The sequence below is a fragment of the Onychomys torridus genome, chromosome 14 (assembly GCF_903995425.1).
Source record: "Onychomys torridus chromosome 14, mOncTor1.1, whole genome shotgun sequence".
Taxonomy (NCBI): Eukaryota; Metazoa; Chordata; class Mammalia; order Rodentia; family Cricetidae; genus Onychomys; species Onychomys torridus.
This window is the reverse complement of record NC_050456.1, coordinates 14,649,271-14,670,098: the sequence shown is the minus strand read 5'-3', so window position 1 is coordinate 14,670,098 and position 20,828 is coordinate 14,649,271. Positions and strand designations below refer to the sequence as shown.

At 38.3% G+C, this 20,828-nt stretch overlaps 1 protein-coding gene across 1 annotated transcript; it reads left to right on the top strand.

Moving 5' to 3' along the window:
• Positions 1-2,045: 2,045 nt before the first annotated feature.
• LOC118595783 (60S ribosomal protein L39-like) lies at positions 2,046-2,221 on the top strand. Its single transcript, XM_036206578.1, has one exon. The coding sequence runs from the start codon at positions 2,066-2,068 to the stop codon at positions 2,219-2,221; it is 156 nt and encodes a 51-aa protein (XP_036062471.1). The 5' UTR covers positions 2,046-2,065.
• The last annotated feature ends 18,607 nt before the right edge of the window (positions 2,222-20,828 follow it).

The window sequence follows — 20,828 nt, the reverse complement described above, 5'->3', positions numbered from 1 at the left end:
TAGCCTTGGACTTATTGACACAGGAGATGTTCTGAATAGAGCACCAATAGTTCAGGCACTAAGACAAACAATTAAAAATGGGACCTCATGATACTGAAAAGCATGCATCGTTCTTAATATTCTCTATTGAAAATAATCCAGTTGAGTGAAAATGAATGGCTGCTTAAATGTCTTTGCTACTGTAACTTCTTTGTATTAGCCAAGAACTTACATTGAAAATTGTGAAGTGGAAGGAAATGGAAAGATAATAATTCCTTTGTAAAGTATGTATCTTCTTCTAGTTATTCCCCCTTTGAAAGCATTGACTGAAAGCAAGAGCTAAAATAAAAACAAATTTAGTTAGTTTCATATTACACTTACATTCTTCTGGTTGAAACCATATGCAAAATACATAAGAATATGAGTTGTGTAATTTCAGATTCTACATACCAATTAAATACTCAAATATTCTCATTTAAAACTGTGATATATAACATGGTAAATGGTAAAAGTTAGGCTGCTGCTTCAACTTTATTTTTTATATAGAACAACATTAGAAAGTGAATAAAATATCATGACTATGTGGAGAACCAGAGCGTAGAAGATTGCTATTTACTACTTTTATGGTATTTCCTCCCCACAGTTTTGGCAATAAATATAGTCATCTCTTTCAGAGAAGTATATAATCATCCATATTTATCAGTTTTAGCTTGAATTTAAGCCTGATTTTCTCCTCATGATTTTTTGGTATATTTGTATCGTGATCTTCCTCAGCCAAATGTTTTTCTTCCCCACCCCTACCACAGTAACAATTTTAGCCTGAGAGCTAGGACCCAGAACATACCAGAAATAAAACAAGACAATGAAACCCTTAAATACTCTTCATATACAAGTAGTGTGTATTGTTGAAAATATATAATTTTTTTTTATTTCATTATATTTTCAGACAAATGCACAGCCCTGTCAACCAACATGTGAGGAGTAGTGAAATGCACAAATAATTAGACCAAAAGAAGTTGTATGTGTCTGCAATGAATTTTCTTTATGGGCATATTTCAGGTGGGAAGACCTACCCTAAATCTGGGTCACAACTTCTGGTGGCAGCCTACATAAAAGGACATGACAGAAGGAAACTTTTGCTCTTTTGCCTACTCTTCCTTTTTTTCTGAATAATTCATTTATCCTATTGCTAAAGCTGATATTAGAACCATCTTCCAAATTCCAAAATTGACAAGACCAGTAGCTCTCTAGGAATCCTCCAGGACCTGAGTAGCAGGTTGGAACTGCTGAGACCTCCAGTCTCATAGAATGAACAACTATTGGATTCATGGCCTTTCCATCAGGAGGCAATCATTGCTCAGTAGCCAAACCAGAGCCTCTAATCACTAATAACTCTGGTGTGTGTGTGTGTGTGTGTGTGTGTGTGTGTGTGTGTGTGTGTGTGTTTGTGTGCATTCTATCAGTTCTGATCCTTTAGAGAAGCCTAACTAATACAGCATGTAATTTAAAATTGGTTGTTTTCAAGTATAAAACTATAGTAGCAACACCAGCAATCATAAACTCTTAAGATTACATAACATTGTATATAGGTCTATGTAAAACATGCTTGATAATGCACTCCTTTTTGCAAATGATCCACCAGATAATTAGGGATCACTGTCTAGTTAGCTTGATGAAATTTTTAATGCAGTGTATCACTTCTTCCACATGGAGAGAAAGTTTTGTTGCTGTTGAAAATTGTGTAATGAAATACTGCATACTAGAAAACTATGTATAGGGCTTATTGGGATAAGAATGTTCAGGAAAGTTCAATACATACCTTGAGTTAAACCATTTTCCTGCCCTTTATGTCCTGTTTTTACTTTTCTCAAAACCTAAAACCTGAGCATTATTTGATCACTGTTTTTAAAAAATGAGAACTTATCAAATTCTGCTCCAGTGTTTCCAAAACTCTTCTGTATGTTCACTGTTATGCCTTTCCCCACCTCTGATCAAATCAACTTACAGAAATGTCTTGGCTTATAAAATTCATCAAGAGGGCTTTCCTCCTCCATCGTGCAGTGGACTCCTGACTTGGCTTCTCACCATGTCTTCTCACAAGACTTTCAGAATCAAGCGATTCCTGGCCAAGAAACAAAAGCAAAATCAGCCTATTCCTCAGTGGATTTGGAAGAAAATTGGTAACAAAATAAGGTACAACTCCAAGAGAAGACACTGGAGAAGAACAAAGCTGGGTCTGTAAGGATTCACACAATGGCAAGACAGTTTATACTGAATTGTGGGTCATCAAGCAATCCTACCACATGGAGTTCAACATTTTAACCTGAAGACTTGGTCACACTTTAAGTTGGGGGAGTAGTTCTTCCAGTAATAAAACATAGAACCTTCAAAAAAAATTCATCAAAAGGAGTGTACTCAGTGCCTCAGGCATGATAACCTTAGAGGTGGTAGTCCTAGTGAGGAGAGTGTTACCATTTCAGTTTGAGCAAAAGGATCTTTCAGTGGCATATAATGAAGTACTAAAATTATGTCAATTAGCCCCAAGTCATTTCACATATAATACTTTAAAAAACAAGTATTTCCCAAGAACATTACTTGTCAATTGCCTGTCAAGTTTGTATTTGATACACAGAGTTAGTATACTAAAATGAAAATATGCAAACATATAGACATTTGACTTCCCTTTCATTCACAGTTTCAATTGTAATATCTACTTTGTCTTAGGTTCCCTATAACTTTTTCAAGACAAAAGAAGTGATACAGGCTTCAAATAGTAAGAACAAGTCTTATATATGCAAGCAGATGATTTATGTGTATGTAAATTCAATTTTTGGCAGTTATATCTCAATTATTTATGATACCAAGGGACAGGGATGGCACATATGAAAGAATCATAGCATCTAAGGCTGGAAGTGCTTAAAGGTCAGACCATTCAATCACTCACATGATGGCTAATTTACTTCTCTGGCTCTTGCACCAGGTAGACTTCCACCATGTGCTGAAATACCTTTAGCAGTGGTGAAAGGCTAGGTCATTTCATCCTTGAATAATTCCATTAAAACTTGGCTCAATGTAAAGGACAAATCTTTCTATACATCTGTAATCTTACACTTATTATTTCATGATGGGATACAGCCATGTTAGTATATCTTTGTATTTCTGTGTTGATTCCACTGCTCAACTGACATATAGTACAGTTTCATTAGGTTTTTATTGAATAGAATTTACATGTAGACATAAAAATTGTGTCACTCAGGCCATCTTCTCTCCAGATCAAACAGCATGGGTTCTTTAAAAGATTCATTAGTCATGAGTTTGAATTTCCTTATCACTCTGATGCTTTTCAATAAATGAATTTGATCATCTTTTTCAAATTTCCATTCTCCAGCACAAAATAGAACTCTGATAGTCTGTTTTCATACGAACACAGCATACTGACAGCTCCATTAGACTGAAGATGCTGTGTCTACTAATCTGGCTCACTATTAAAGTCCCGTCATCTGTAAACACCTTCCTGTGAATGACATTGAAGTTAAACAAACCCTCTCCTAAGAGCAGTACCATGATCCTCTGAGCTACGTATTTTATATTAATTTTGTTGAAATGAGCCCAGAAGTTCAGTATGACCTTATTTAAGACTAGAAACTTCTAGAGTCACTGGGTACCAGCCCAGTCCAACCTTAGTGCCCACCCTGCTCTCTATTTGCTGAGGATCTTATCAATGATTTCTTATTTCTCCCACCTTCTTTTCTCATTCTTAATGGAAAAAATATCAATTACTTTGGAATTCTTTCTTGGCATACAATGGGAAACATGGAGCTGTTATTACTGTACCGTGCAGTATTAAAGGAGATATTTGACAATGCTTGGATAAAAAACATGATGTTCAAAGATTTGTATACATGCTGGACTGGATGCCTATTAAACAGTGAGCTCAGAGTATTGAGGACAATGGTGAAAATACATGCCAGGAGAAAGAAAGGACTAGACTGATGGTGGGGGCTGGGAAGCTTATAAATTAAAAGAATTAGTAAACTTCAAAGAAAGTGAGATTAAAGAGGTGTATAGTTGTGTTCTCCAAAAATGGAAAGAAAGCAACAGACACCAAGAGAAAAAGACCAGTGGGGTTGGCAAGACAAGTTTTTTTTGTTTTGTTTTGTTTTTTTAATTTAATTTAATCAAAATATAATTACATCATATGTTAGCTAGTCTTATGTCAACTTGACACAAAAACTAGAGTTATCTAAAAGTAGGGAAACTTAATTGAGAAAGTCTTCATAAGATCCATCTGTGAGGCCTTTTTTAAACTAATAATTGGTAGAGGAGGGGCAAGCCCATTTTGGGTGGTTTTATCCCTGGGCTGGTGATTCTGGGTTCTATAAGAGAACAGGATGAGCAAGCCATGGGATGCAAGACAGTAAGCAGCACCACTCCATGGCCTCTGCATCAGCTCCTGCCTCGATGTTCCTGCCCTGTTTGAGTTCTGTCCTGACTTCCTTCAATGGTGAACAGCTTTATAGAAGTAAAAGCTGAAATAAACCCTTTCCTTCCCAACTTGCCTTTTGGCCATGGTGTATATAGCAGCAATAGAGACCCACCTAAGACACATCATTTACTCCCTCCTTTTCTCTCCTAGCCTCCCATATATGCCCCAAACCCTACTCCATCCCAAATTCACAGGGCTTCCTTTTCTAGTGTATATATACAAGCATACATACATATATATATATATATATATATATATATATATAGAGAGAGAGAGAGAGAGAGAGAGAGAGATAGTATAGATATAGAGATGGATAGATAGATATAGAGATATAGATAGATAGATGATAGATAGATATGTGTATGCATATATATATGTGTGTATGTGTGTGTGTATATATACACATATACACACACATACACACATATATGTATGAACAAACACATGCAGGTAATACTGAATAGATTAAGCAGATTATATATATATATATATATATATATATATATATATACATATATATATGTACAATTGTAGGTATGTATATACACATATGTACCACCTGCTTGGTCTATTCAGTGTTACCTGCATGTGTTTGTTTCTAGCGATGACTACATGGTATTGGGTAACCCCACAGGTTTCATTAAGATCTTAATTACCATTCTCTTCTCTAGGATCCTGCTGAAAGATTGAGTAGTTTGTGGATTCATACCTTATCTACATCACCACTTCTGCTAACTTAGGCACTGGAAGCGCTCAAGAACAGAAAAAAAATATTATTTTAGATCTTGATTCAATCATTCAAAAATCTGTGTTATATATTCTAGCTTCAAAAGTCTGGCTCAATTACAGACATAAAACAAATGACAGGCATATAAGAAGTGGCTCTTTAAGGCTGAGGTTGTTTAACTAACCACCTCCCCTTTCATGTGGCTGCTGGAGCAGTTATGATAGTTTTTACAGTGTATCTGCATTTCTCCCTTTTCTTCAAGAAGTAGCAAAGAAGATTTGAATCTTTTCCCTGATGCTGAATCATTTGCTACTTGTATTTGATATTCCCAGGTACCAGGCATCCACCTGGTACAGACATACATGTAAGCAAAACATTCACATACATTAAATAAACAAACAAACAAACAAACAAATGAATAAATAAATAAATAGTAGGCCCCACACTCTGGAATAACCAACCAATACAAAATGGATTCCATTTTTTTAAAGAGAGAGAAATGGAGAAAGACAGAGGGACAGAGATAGAGAGAACATTTAATTAGGGGAGAATCTGGGAGGCATTCTGGAATGATGATTAATAGGATAAAAATATATTGTATAAAATTCTCAAAAGAATAAAAGAAATATTTTTAAAATGCCAGCATAGTTTGTTCATTCTTGCATTCTTAGCAATGGGATTGTAGCGATAGAAGAGCCTTCAGTCCAGCTTAGCCTAACTGGATAACCCCAAGTATTAGTGGGAGACTGTATCAAAAAAACAAGGAAGATGGCTACTGAGGAGTAACAGTTGAAGTGGCCCTCTGGCCTCCACACCCATGTGCACACACACTAATTAATCAAAAGTACATAAGAGGTTGACTAGAACAATAACTGGAGAGTAATGCAAAAGACAGTATCTTATCATTTCCTTCAGTCTGTGGGGCTCCCAGTTCCTTTTTCCAAAGGTCACACTCTTCATAGAGAGAAAAAGCAACAAGACAAGTATAAGATGGCTCTCTATTTCACCCACCCTCCCATGCTCTGTCTTTTTCTTTCAATGTTTTGTCAGTGTGTTCCCTGGAACATCTTTCTACATTATTCTACTTGAGTGTCTGCCCCTTTACAATCTTTAGTGTTCTTGATTTCTTTTTAAGTCAGAGCTAATAGTACTAAGTAAAGAAAATATTATTTCCAAAATGTTTAGTTCCCTTCCTTCTTAAAAAGATTGTGTTTTAGAGTTGTTATGTAACTCTCAAAAATGCTTTCTTGACCCAATTATCCATCCGAAGCATCGAGAATGCATTGCAATATTCTTTGAACATTCTGAAAGGTAATATAACTGAATCCGGTATACATAATTGACTATTTACTTTGAGATCACAATATGTTGAACTGTGGTATTTCTTCCAAGATTTCTGTACTTCTGTTTCATTGATTAATTTAGGTTTAGAGAAAGAGGCTTCCTTCTCCCTCATTCATATTGTGAGGGCTGGCATGTGCAGCAGTCAGGTATGAGGCTTGTAGTGTGACATGCACTTAATGGGGACTTCCAATATATCCCAGCATAATTAGAGTCTCCCATCTATTATATCCACCAGATCCAGGCTTTAGCATTCCAGGTCAGTGTTGAAGTATCACTTTCTTTCTATTGATCAGAAAACTCATAATTAGTATAAAGATAGTGTTGCCTGGTTATTGACAGCATGTGTTCTCAGGCCAAATGCTTCATTTAACATCTGTTTTTATCACCTTACAGGTATGCTTGTTACTGCCCATATTTCTGTCTCCTTGTTTTAGAAGAAGTAGATAGTTGGACACATATTTCAGAGAATTGTTGAAAGAAATGGATAAATCCATTTGTATAATAATCCTGACCTAGGGCTCAAGATATAGTAAGAAGTAAATTAATGGCATCTGTAGATAAATTACCCATATATTTACAGCTAGGGCTTTCTTTTTAAGAATGTTATCATCAAGCATTTCATAAAATATGGTCGCTCTAAGACATCCAATTCCATGTATTACTCTCTGGCAAGAGTCAATGGAAAATACAAGACATTCAGATGTTCAAGTGCTAATTTCTAATTAATGTTGCTTGTATATATCTTGTATATATACATATGTATTTCTTAAAACTTCCTACAGTATCTTATTCTTTCCTCTGACCTCTGCCTCGTCTGCAGACCTGCATCTAAGTGGCCATAATTCAGTCCTGGATGGTGGTACCTATAAGTAGATTTCTTTAATTTGTGTTTGCTCTCCCTTTGGTCATTGTGGTCTCCTAAGCCATTGATCCAGGGTAGTGTGTTTACAGTATCTACTCAGCAGGGTCTAATACACCTGACTTCATAGCCTGGCTCTTTTGTGGACCAAGAAGACAAACATTTTTTTATTGCCATCTTCTTCACTATGGTACTCTCCAGTCTTATTAATTTACACAGTTTCCCTAGATATTCATATATAATTCTGTCATTCTTCTTTATTTCACAAATCAAGCTCCTTCAATTTTGTAGTATTGTGGTTGAAACAATATCATGTGCTCAACAGCTAACACCTTTCTGAATTATCGATTTTATTGCCTCTTTTTTTTTTTATTTTGAGAAAGCCAAAAGAAGAAGATCCACAAATATCAAACCAAGGACTTTAATGTTCCTGAAATACATTGAGAGTAAATTGCTGGCACAAATGTATTAATTCAAACTCAGTGAACCTGAAACATAAGAAAACTGAAGAGAAGTATACTCAGATACATTATAGGCAAACCATAGAAAATCAAGATGAGAAAAATAACTTGAAAGCAGCCAGAAAAAAACAGACATTACAAAGAGAGAAATAATAGCAAGCTTCTCATCATAAATCATGGAAATTAGAAAACAGATGAACGAACATCTTGTAGTGGATAAGAACAGCAAAGAAGTAAGCTATCACACAAAATATTTCTAGGAATGAAGATTTCTGTTTCCAATGAAAATATCCTCAGGATTAGAGGTGAACTAAAAGCACCTTCTTTTAAAGGAAAATCAAGGGAATTTATCATGGAAAATGATTTGGTAATAAACAGACTTATGTCTTCTTGCATTTTTTAGGCTTTACAAATTCAAATCCCATACACATCTATTTTCTAATTTATTATTATTAGTTTTTGAGATCAGATCTTACTATGTTGTCCAGACTGGTTTAGAATTTTCTGGGTCACATAATCCTGCTGCCTCAGTCTGCTGTAGAGCTGGAATTACAGGCAGGTGTTACTATTATTCATGACATTAAAAATTATATATAACACCATCTGCTACCCAAATATATAAGGGACAGAATAAAAAGAAAAGAGTAAGTTGAATAGAGGCGACTACTGACTTCTATAATTTATTGAAACAGTAAAATACTAATTACTTAGAAGTTCGGTTCGTATGCTATAACACTTTGAGCAAGAACAAAAACTTGAATTTTAAAAGACACAATCAAATACCGAATGGATTCATAAAAAAAAAAATATATATCAGAAATTCTCAGCTAGTCCAAATGAGGACAAAAAACAGAGTTGGAAAGATGCAAAACAAAAGTCATAGAGCAGAAATAGAGATGTTAGGAGGCTGAAATGACTAGGCTGAAGTATAATTGCATCAGTAAGCCCTCTGGATATAAATGTTCTTAACTGTACCAATAAAAGGGCATCATCAGAATAAAAGTAATATTAAACTTTACATTACCTATAAACCCATTTTCATTATAATGACATAGTAAAGGTGTTTTTTAAAGGTACCATGCAAACATCAATAAGACTAAGTTCCATGGTTTATATCAGTAGGATAAAACATGGATTCAGAGTGAGCAAGCTTTGCAACATTGGAGGGAAGCCTTACAAAAGACGGCAGGGCATTCCAGCAAGGCAGAACAAATCTGACAAACCCTGAGCTCCGAACACCAGAATCCTAACTGATAAACTGTGAGAAAGTATGTGTTGACATTTTAAGGAAATACAACTGACCAATAGGATACTGCTCTTTTTATTAAGGATGCATCTTCTTATTAATCCAATGATATAGTTTTGGGTATAATGTAAATTATTATGAGAACTTGCAGATTATTACCATCCTGGTGTTCAGAAGCTAACTGTCAACCAATGTGGCTTCAAAGGAGAGAATGTTTTGTCATCTGGACTAGTTGTTACTTTCTCTGACCACAGTGATCCTGTGATAAACCCTTTCTGGAGAGCCCTCCCATCTGATACTGAAGGCCATCATTAGCACATACACCTTTTTGATTAATAACAAAAGGAGCTGAAAATGCATTTTATCATCTTCAGCTTCCTGGTGTCTGTCAAATACTCTTGTTTTACAAGATGTAGTTTTCCTGCAGGGCTATAAGTATGTCTGCATAATTTTTCATCAAGGCAATAACGTGGGATCCTAAATCATAAACATTCTTTGCAAGTCCCTTAAGTGTGGTGTAATTTGGAACAGGCAATCCATTTCAAATTCGGAAAATTAAAGGGGAAATAGCCAAGCACAAGTTACAAGAGCAGGCCTGACTCCCACACCTGCAATCTCAACCAAATGACATAAAATGCCAAGCCATTATTCTTCCAATTTAGCTTCCTCAGCTTTCATGTTCAAAACCAAATTCATTCTAAAAGTAATCAAATCAGATAAGGACTGCGGCTGTGGAGGGGGAAATGCTAACGATGCAGTCAGAAGAGTGGCTGGAGGTTCGGTGTTTTAACATTCAGGTTCTTTTATGGAGCATATTTTAAAATGATTTTTGCGGGTTAGTTTAATTGGAGTATCAGAAATCCTTTCATCTGTTTTGACAATTGAAATGATGATGTGCAGCCGGCACTGTGTTTATACTGTTAGAGGGGAACATCCATATTGATACTCCAGCTACTGAAAATTTAAAAGGACGGGAACAGCTAAGGGCCTACGATTAGCCATGGAGAACATTAGCTTCGATACTTTTTATGCAGAGCCAGACATTACGTCAAGCATGACAAACCACTCTAGCATAAAAGTATTAGCGGCCTCCAGGTCTCAGGCTTACCCTAAGTTATTTCATTAAAATACAAAATCATGTTGACCTAATTTTTTGACAGGTTTCAAAGAGAGCAAAGATTTCCTTGTTTGCCCTGCCTCCCACTTCCTTCCTCTGTCCTGCCATAACTCTAGGGAGTTTGCCAGTTTCGACTCATTCAGAAAGCCAGTTCCTTCTATTTTAATCAAGGTAGAAGCTCCAGCTTTGAATGCTTTCTCCCCTCATCTCCAAACACGTATGCGGAGCCTCTTCATTGGCATGAGAACTTCCAATCTTGGTAACTCTTACTGTCCTTGGGGAGAGCAAAGCTACTCAACATTCAGTGGAGACGCTGGAACTGCCTGGATTGGCCTCATTATGTAGGCCATATGCAATAAGCCACCATACCTAACAGCTGCTGGTGCTAGGATTAAGGGAAAAATATTTAATTTGATGCTGGAGCACGTGCGCTGGTTTTCAGCTCTAGTGCCTACCTGCTCCCCAGGGCGTGTGTTAGATATATGATATAACTCAGAAATCATTTAATTGTGTCAACACAATGTTGGGATGTTTGTTTAAAGTAAAAATTAGTTTTTGCAGTATAAATTGATTAGTTGACAGGCTATTTGACTGTCAAAGAACTACTGGATACAAAGAAAAAATTGGCTTGGTTAATCTGAGCAAAGGGGAGCAATTCCTTAGAGATCACAGGAAAATACAAGCAATGTAAATTCAGATTAGCCTTTGTGTTCTGTAAATCAATAAAACAACAGGGAAGAGTGGAGAATAGGCTGGATCATCTATCAAACTGCTTTTTATTGTGTTTCTATTTCTAGTTCTAGTAAACATGAGCCTTCAGTTTCCCATGAATAAAGGCATTTGACAAAGGAATAAAAAATGGACTGGAGGGCACTGTAGATACAGTGCCAGTGACAGAAGAGAGGTATGGGAGAATCAGAAAGACTGCTTCCTCCAATCTCAAAGCTAGATCACTCTAAAATTCTCAGGTGACAGGTGGGGAAGTGAAGATAGATTCTATGTATCTCCTGCAATGAGGACTGTGTCTTATGACGAATACTAATCAGAGGTTGTTCTTTTTTTTCCCTTTTAAGGCAACAGCATTGTCCTAACAGACTTAAAAGAAATAGAAGTGTACACACTCACACACACACAAATGAAATCACTTAAGGAGACTTATGCAGCAACCAAGACTTCTCCCCACCAACGACTTTCAATCACAGAAGAAATAACAAAGGTGCTGAAATAAGAAAATGCTAATTTTGTGGCCCAGTGAAGGGTCTTGCTCTTTTTAAATAGTCCTCTGGTTTCGTAAGCCCTTTCAGAAGCAAGGATTTCATGTGATTGATTTAACGGAGAGAAATCCTTGTATCTATCTGTATTGACAGTTTGTATTGCAATTGTATTTTACCTTTTGGTGCATACAGAATCCCATTTCAAGCTCGCCCACCGCAAGCTGCAGAGTGCACTGAGATCCTGCCGAGAACGGCACAGATTTTAGAGCCCAGGCACGTTGCACTGCAGTGGTAGCAGAGAGCCATACGGAGCAGTACAAATTTTCCCTTCGAGTGTGTGAGAGATGGGGGTGTCTTTGTGGCATTATCTTCCCAGGTGCCCCAGATGGCACAGTGTATTTCTAATGGAAAACCATTCATCTGGCCCTGGGACTGTACCTGTTGTACATCACGATGGTTCACGGAGGACACGCAAGCAGTTTAGGCAGAAGGTACGGAGCACGAGGTTGTGAAGTCATAATGGAAGAGAGACACAAACGTGCAGGAGGATCCGTCAGATGCAGGGGGAAAGGAGAAGGCTGTGCCTCCATGTAATTGCCCAGGAGCCACTCCTATTTAGGCTGGCAGTGAGGTAAAAAAAAATATAAAACACAAAAACAATTCAATTTGAAGGTGGTTCAGGGTAAATGAACCAGGGAATTGAGCGGCTGGAATCTAATTAAGGACCCCCGCCCCCAAATTACTACAACCTGCCCAGCAGAAAAGTCAAATGACTACAGCAGCTAACAGAGTTAAGGGAAGTTGGCAGGATAAGCAGGCCAGAAGGAGGTGGTTTGCAAACCTCCCAGTTGCCATATGTAAAACTCTTGGAAGTGATTTTTTTTTTTAAATGCTAATACCGTTGGTACAGAACATTAAGGAGCAGAGGAATGGGGCCAGAAGGCCATAGGTATAGGATCTTGAAAGCTAAAAGGCAGGCAGCTTTGTCACATTCCCTGGGAAAAGCTGAGTCTTGCACCCTCCCTGCTTTCCCAGAGCATCTCTGAAACAAGCTTCAGGAAAGAAGAAAGGCCGTCTCCCTCCTGAACAGAGAAGCTGCTAGTGCCAGCAGACTTAGCCCGACCCATAGAGGGGAGATGCCTAGGATCTGAACTCAGCTTGCTCCTGACTTCCTCACATCACAATCTTCATCTTCTGAGATCTGTATATTCGGAGGGAACCTACCTGTTAGACTTGTGTATTTTTCTATGGGCATAAATCTGGCAAGATCTTGGAACACGGTATGTGGAAAATGGAACCAGACGTGTACTGAAGACATGAGATGTATCCCTGATGCTCTTACTAAGTTATGTAACAAAGAAGCTGTGGGGTGTCGCTTTAAACTCGTTTGTGAAATGAGAACTTGGGCTAGAAAATCTTTCGGATCGATTTCAGCCTCTAAATCTTAGCATCCCTAATCAAGGCACATTTTTTTGTAGTGTTTTCTCAATTAAAAACAGACCTACTTGGTACAAAAAACATGGAATTAGCCCCTAGAACAATAAAGGACACAGCAGCTGCTGTCATCTTTGAGATTGGTTTCCGGGGCTCTTGCTTCAAATCCTCATTCACATAACAATAAGTCAAAGTTTACATAAAAGGCCAATTGTGCTTTTATTTACTGTATGATTGTCTCCAATGCAGCCACCGACCTCTCCCGGAAGCCTTGGATAGTCTCCCCATCTCATATGATCTCTGAGGGCTGCAGAAAGCCAATAAATCCTAAGGAAATAAGTGGGATGGACTAGGTTACCCCTTTTTGCATTAGCCAGGAAGGTAAAACTTACATTTCAGACCCTCAATTAAATAAGCATCTGGTTTCCCCCAACCAAATAGACAAGATTCTCATCCCAAACATTGATCAGACATAGTGACAGAATATGACAGCAAAAATAACAAAGTTAGGTAACCGTGACACACTTAAAAAAAAAAAAATAAAAACCATAGATGCCTGTGTCTCAGTGTGGGACTGTCACATAAGGACTATCAGCGTAACTCCAAACAGATCTCCTACACAGGTTACATGGCTGCTGATACTATCTGTGGACAAGAAACTTTGGAAATTTTTTTATTGCTCTCCAATACAAACATACTTAAGTAGAGAGTTTGTCAGGGGTGTGTTATTCATCCCCCAAATTTGAAATGTACCCATTCTTTGGATGAATAGTTGTCACTTGCCTATATAGTATGTATACTGACACTGTAAAATGACAAGTACATTTGTGAAGTTTTCTTTCTTCTTCCTTAATGTAAAATAACACATATGGGATTGGAAGTTACCAGTAGTTCAATAAAACTGGAACGCGGCAAGTTAGGGAAACTGGGAGTCACCACCATTCCCCATTCTACTAGCTAAGTCGGTCTTTGTCTTCACACAATGTTTCCAGACACTAAAGTAATCCATTGAGTTGTAGGAGAACAATCCATATGAAAAAGCTGCATTTAGAGAACAGGGCAGCCAAAGGGGCTAGACTCTTGAGCACAGCTTACATCACGCCATCACAGACACACCACAAATCTCAGCTGCTGCTGGGCAGTTCTTCTAATTAGTAAGTTTAGTCTGTAATGAGTGCTTACAGATTATTTGTTCAGTCAAAAATATCTCATCTAGTGATATGTCTCAGAGGGTGATAGAACTTGCTTCGTAAGCCTGGTAACCTAAATTTAATTTCTAAAAGCCAATAAAAATGGAGGGAGTAAACCAATTACACAAAGTTGTCCTTGGATCTCCACACATGCATCATGGCACATCTGCCCCGCCCCCACACATACACACACACACACACACACACACACACCACCACCACCACCACAACAACAACAACAATAATAAAATAGCTCTTATCTTCATTTCTGCACCATATTAGCAGAAATCCAAGAGCTGGATGAAGTTCCTGTTTTCCCTGCTGATATATACCCATACACTTCTCTACACAATTTCCATGGGTCCCTTAAGAAAGGAAGATAGCAAATAAATCCACAATGCAATCTGTGTGATTTTCAAGTCACTTTATTCTGCAATTATTTGTAAATCCACACAATTGATTACATCAACTATTCAAAGGTTGATGGTGAAAAAAGGATTGCTCACTCAGAAAGTAGTCATCCAATCCAATTAACTTAATCACTTGACCTTAACCAGCATGATTCAGTTATTTGAATCGTGAAGCAAACAGATTGGATTGAACATTTTCAAATTGATCTTTTTTTCCTCAGTGATTAACTTTAATGATGACATAAATAACTAATGTGATGTGAAAATGAATAAACTGGTGACTTTCTGAAGAACACCTGAATTTTAGGATGGCCAGAGATTACTCAGAGTTATGAATCCAATTGAGAAATGTATTCTGTTCAAGAAATGGCATTAGACACTGAAGAAGCACAGAGCTGACTCAGACCCAAATCCTGATCATCAGTACAACCATATGCAGAAGCAATTATACAAACAGGTACTTCTACTACACAGACAACATGATGTGCTAAATAAAGTTGTAAAATTAAGAAATTTGAAGGTTTGACTCTAAGCAAAAACAAAACAAAAAACAAAAAGGCAGAGAACCCGTGGGCTTGGTATTAGAGGATGATAAAAAAAAATAATTAAAGGTAAAATGAAATGCCTTCAGGGGCATCCAGGTGACAGAGACTTGAAAAGCTCAGGAGAGGCAGAGCCTACAGCAAACTGTACCATCAGTGCCAAGCTAAACAGATCTGCAAGTCAATTTTGACTTGCTTCTTGGCAAACTAAGTTATACCTGTGGGTATGTTTAAGTCTTATATGGCCATGTGAATTTTGTTTAGTTGGGGACAGAATGATCAGGAAAGCACTTCCTGACAAAGAGGCAGGTGGCCAGGTGCCAAGGACCGGCTGCTCTCTGGCTGTCATTATTCTTCCATTAGATTCACATACACTGTGACCTGTCACTCAACTTCATTTCCTACTGGTTCTGGACTTGCTTTAGGAATGGGAACAGGCCTTTAATCTTAAATTCATCCTAGTTCAATGTATTTCAGACTCTAGAACAAAATTCCTAATGCATCCTTCTAGGTTTTTAACCCCCTAATCAAACAACTATATTGATTCTTCAAAATTAGCACTTAAATTTTCAGATTTTACTTAAGTCGGGTCATGCAATGTTACTGTTTTTGTGCCTGGTTTATTTCTTTAAACACAATTGCTCAAAGCCCATGAGTGTTTTGACTAAGGATGAAATTCATAGAATTCATTCTTTTTAAGAGATAAAAATATATCATCATTTTCTTTGTGTGTTTGTTCTGAAAAAAATAAAGTCTTGCTACATTGCTTAGGTGAGTTTCAAGCAATCCTCTCACCTATCTACATGCATGTCACTATAGTCCACTGTGAACCACATGTATAGTGTATGAAGTTAACACTACTGTACCGTTACCTCAACAGTTATAATGGTAGATTTGAAAATTTATATCATATGGAAATGATGAAGTCTTAAGGTGGTAGACATGTTGATAAGCTTGATTTAGTCATTACGTAATGTGCATGTACACTGAAAAGAAATTCTCTTTTAGCCTTATTGTTTCTTCTCTACCCGGAGTCTGATGTTGTCCGTGCAGCCCTCGTTCAGATGAGGCAGATTTCCCCATGCTGACTGCCTCTAAGCTCCTTGATCTCTGAGCATTCCTGTTGGTATTGGGTTCTCTATAGCTATGCTTTGCTGGACGTGGGGATGCCTCCCTCTTCAGAGTCCTGTGGCATTTGCTAGAGCTACCTCCAGTTGTCTGCTGGAATATACTAGGGGAACTCTAGCTCAAGCATCTCAATATCAGCACCGATTCTGTCCCAGCAGAGCTGGGCAATCCCTGCTGTGTATCTCTGCTAGGATGAGGCAGCCCCTTCTTCAGACCTGTCCTGCATTGTTTTCTGTTGGTGTGACAAAACATCATGACCAAAAGTAGTCTTGAAAGGGAAGAGTTTATTTTGTTTACCCACCCCCAATACAGCCCATCATTAAGGGAAGCCAAGGCAGGACCTCAAACAGGTCAGGAATCTGGAGGCAGAAATTGATGCAACAATTACAGAGGAGTGATACTCACTGGCTTGTTCCCCATGCCTCTCTCTCTCTCTCTCTCTCTCTCTCTCTCTCTCTCTCTCTCTCTCTCTCCCTCTCCTTCGCTCCTCTCTCCCTCCCTCCCTTCCTTTATTCTTACAATTTTTTTTATTCATTTTACATACCGACCACAGATCCTCATCTCATCCCTCCTCCTGCCCCCCCATTCTCCCTCCCCTGACCCACCCCCATCCTCTCCTCCAAAAGGGTAAGGCCTCCCATAGGGAGTCAGCAAGGCCTGGTACATTCAGTTGAGGCATGACCAAGCCCCTCCCCCTGCATCAATTGAGAGCAAGGTGTCCAACCATAGGTAATGAAAGCCAGCTCATGTACCAGGCACAGATCCTGATCCCACTGCCAGGGGCCGCTCAAACAGACCAAGCTACACAATTGTCTCCAGTATGCAGATTTCTTATATATAAAACTCAAGACCACCTGCCCAGGGATAACACCTCCTATAGTAAGCTGGACCCTTCCACATCAATCCTCATTAATGAAGAAAGTGCCCCTTAGACTCGCTTACAGCCCCACAGACTTGCCTCTAGGCTAACCTTATGGAGACATTACTCAGTTGAAGTTCCCTCTCTCTTGCTCATAGAGCCTTGCTAAGGTATTCTCTGAGGCAAGGCTAAACATTCTACATCCAAAACATTACAGCGATTCATCTAAAATCTTTTAGCAGGCCTTGTTATAGGCTTTGGGAATATAGTTTTAACAAAAGAGACACACGTTTCTGACCTAAGGGGATGACATTTTCAAAGGGTAGCAACAGCAAGTAAGATTAAAATCTAAAGTATCTAATACACTAGCTGGTGATAAGTGCTAGGGAGATGGGGAGAAGTGCTGAGGAAATTAGCAAATGGAAATAAATTTCTATGGGGCAGGGTGTTGGAATTGGTGATAAGGAGGCCATGAAACCTCCTCTAAGGGATAAAGTTTGAATAAAGATGTAAAGATTGCCTTGGTGGCTTGACAGCTTTGTGGCCGGAACCCTTGTCACACAAGCATGAGGACTTGAGTTTGGATCTCTAACAACTATGTAAAAATCTGCCCATAACTGGGTATCTATAACCCCATTTTGGCAGGAGGCGGAGACAGGAGGATTGCTGGACTTGCTATCTTCCAACCAAGCTTTGATGAATGGGAAACCCTGCCTTCAGGTGTCCCAAGCATCTTCCTCTGGCCTCTGCATGCAGGTACAAGCATATGTGCTTGTAAACTTACAACACACACCACACAAACACACAGAAACACCCTACACATGGACCACATACACATTTAGCACATACCACATAAATATGCACACACACAGCACATACACACAACACATACATGCATATACATACCACACATACACATACATCACACATATACCACACACACAAACAACACATATTATATACATATGCACACATTCACATCACATAAACACACCACATGCATACATACACATACCACATATGCACATATACATACATACACACACACACACACATACCATACACACACCAAACATACCACTGTGCTGGGGAGTAGGGAGGGAGAAGGAGAGAGGGAGAAAGAAAGGGGGGGAGAGAGAGAGAGAGAGAGAGAGAGAGAGAGAGAGAGAGAGAGAGAACCAAAGAAATTAGGTGCCTCTCTCAAGAATATCGATTATCCTAAAGGCAAGGAATCAGTGAAAATCCCTGGGATGGATGGTTAATGTTAATTGTTACCTTGATACAATCTGGAGTCACTTGAATGAGAGAGAAACTGACTAGATTAAGTTGGCCTGTGGACATGTATGGGGTGGAGATTGTCTTGATGACATTAATTAAACAAGAAAGAAGATCCTTCCACTGCAGGAGATACCGTTCCATAGGCAAAGAATTCTGAAGTATGTTAGAGTGAGGAAAACAAGCTGAGCACAAACATGTTCATTTCCTGCTCTGCATACTTGCTTATGGATGTGATGTGACCAAACTCCTCAAGCTGTTGCCTCTATGACTTCCCTACTAGGATGGACCTGTAATCTGGAACTATGAGCTAAAATAAAACTGTTGTCTTCTAAATTGCTTTCATTGGGGTGTTTTATCACAGCAACTAAAGGAGGACTGCTTGCAGTTTGTCTCTACCTCTCTGGAGCTCAGAGTGTAGGAAGAGGGGGAAATTAAGAGTCTCTAGGAGTCCATGCTTGAAGGTCATTAGGAGCTGGACTTTTACTCCCAGTGAGATGCGAAGCCATTAGTAAATTTTAAATGGAGATTTTAATTGTCATCTGAATTAATGTGTATTCTCACCACTAGGCATTTGGGGAGCAATATAACGATTCAGGTCCAAGACAAGGGTGGCTTAGACTGGAGTTATATTTAGCCAGTAATAGTCAACGATGCTTAAAGAGAAGAGGAAAGAGATGCCACCCAAAGATCCAGATTAACAATGCACTAACAAGACTTTACTTCTTAAATTGTTGAAAGACACTAAAAAGTTTCAATGTAAGAGTAGATATTTAGATATACAGAGAAAATGATAAAGGTGATTTGAACAGAGTGTGTTGGGGTTTGATCTTGTTTTACAAAAGAGAAAGTAGAGTATCAGCATGAGAAGATGACTCCACATAAAGTGGAGTGAGAAGTCAGAAGGCAAGTAAAACTTCAATGCTGTTTCCAAGAGCACCAGACTAAGAGATTCATTCATTCTTTCATTCATTCACTTCAAAGTCTTTACTGAATTGCTTTAAAAGCAGAATGGATTGGAATTTTAGTAGCCTAGGACTACCATGATGCAAATATGCAAATTTTCTGGTTTCAAATAAGAAAAAATGGTTTAAAAATATTTATTAAATAAAATATAATTTTGTTTAAAAAATAACACAAATAGGGTATATATGCACATGTATCCTACATACAGATCAGAGTTTAATTGGTCACACCATAATCTCAGGCATTTATCAATTTTATGTGTGTATGTATATGTTATGAAACATTTAAAAGGCCTCCATATTTCAGGTCACAAAATATACAGTCAATTACTCTACACCTTAGTTATTCAGCTATGCTATAGATCTTTTTGGCAACACTGGGGAATTTTGTGGGGGTCAAACCAACACTCCACCAAATGTGCTGTAGTCTTAGATCATCCTACTGCATTAGAAGTTGTTCCTCTAATCCAGTTGTATTATGTACCTCTATCTCTCAACTGTCTTCCCTACTTCACCACCTACCCCACATTCTCTTCAACATGTAGTAATCATCCTCCTACTCTCAACTTCTATAAAGTTACCTTCTATGGATTCTACCTGTAAGTGACGGCATATTTTTCTGTGTTTGTCTTAGCTCATTTAACATAGGAGCATTCACTTCCATCTGGTTGAAAATGACAGAATTTTCTCATTTTTTAAAGGAGTAGTATTCTTTCATGAATATGCACCACATTTCCTTTATCTATTCATCACTTCATGGATACTTGAGTTAGTTTCACCTCTTGGCTCTGGCAAATAGTATAGCAGCCAGGATGACATATTTCTTTTCATTTAGATATGAAAACAATGGGGTTCCTAGGTCATATGGCAGACATGTTTCTAGTTTTGTTTTTTGTTTGTTTTTTTTTTTAATAGTGAGGAAACTCCATACTTCTCCACTGACAAGCCCTGCCAACAGTGTGGACAGTGTTTCTCATTTTCATACCCTCACCAGCATTCATTATCTTCTTTTTTATTTTATTGTGATATATTTGAGATTATAATGTAATTACATCATTTCCCTTCCCTTTTCCTCTCTTCAGACCCTTCATATGCCTCTTTTCTCTCTTTCAAATTTATAGCCTCTTTTTCATTTATTATTATTACTTCAAGGAGGGCTCTAAGAGGGATACATGGAAATCTCTGGAAAGGGGAAATAGAATAAAATTTGTGGGTGGACTGGGAGCAGGTAAGAATAGGAACCAGAGTGATGGGGGCATGGAGGAAGAGAGAGACAGAGAGATGAGTAGAATTCAAGTTCATTAGGAGGGGGCATGTGGAAACAGTGCAGTAGAAACTCCCAGGATTCTACGTGGGTGATCCTAGGGAGGATTTCTAGTAATGGGGCCTAAGGAGCCTGAACCAGCTGTCTTCTATAACCTGGCAACATTCAGTGTTAGGACTGGGACATCACCCCAACCACAAAACCTTCCTGAAAGATAGGCTGGGGCAATGGAAGCACAGAACTTGTGGGAGTGGTCTATTCCACAGAAGGAAGCCCATGCCCAACACTGCCTGGATGACCAGGACTGAAAGCTGCATGTCCCAGAAAC

Bases quoted from the DNA above. Each gene is read 5' to 3' on its own strand.
- LOC118595783 (XM_036206578.1), top strand. From the start codon at position 2,066: ATGTCTTCTCACAAGACTTTCAGAATCAAGCGATTCCTGGCCAAGAAA.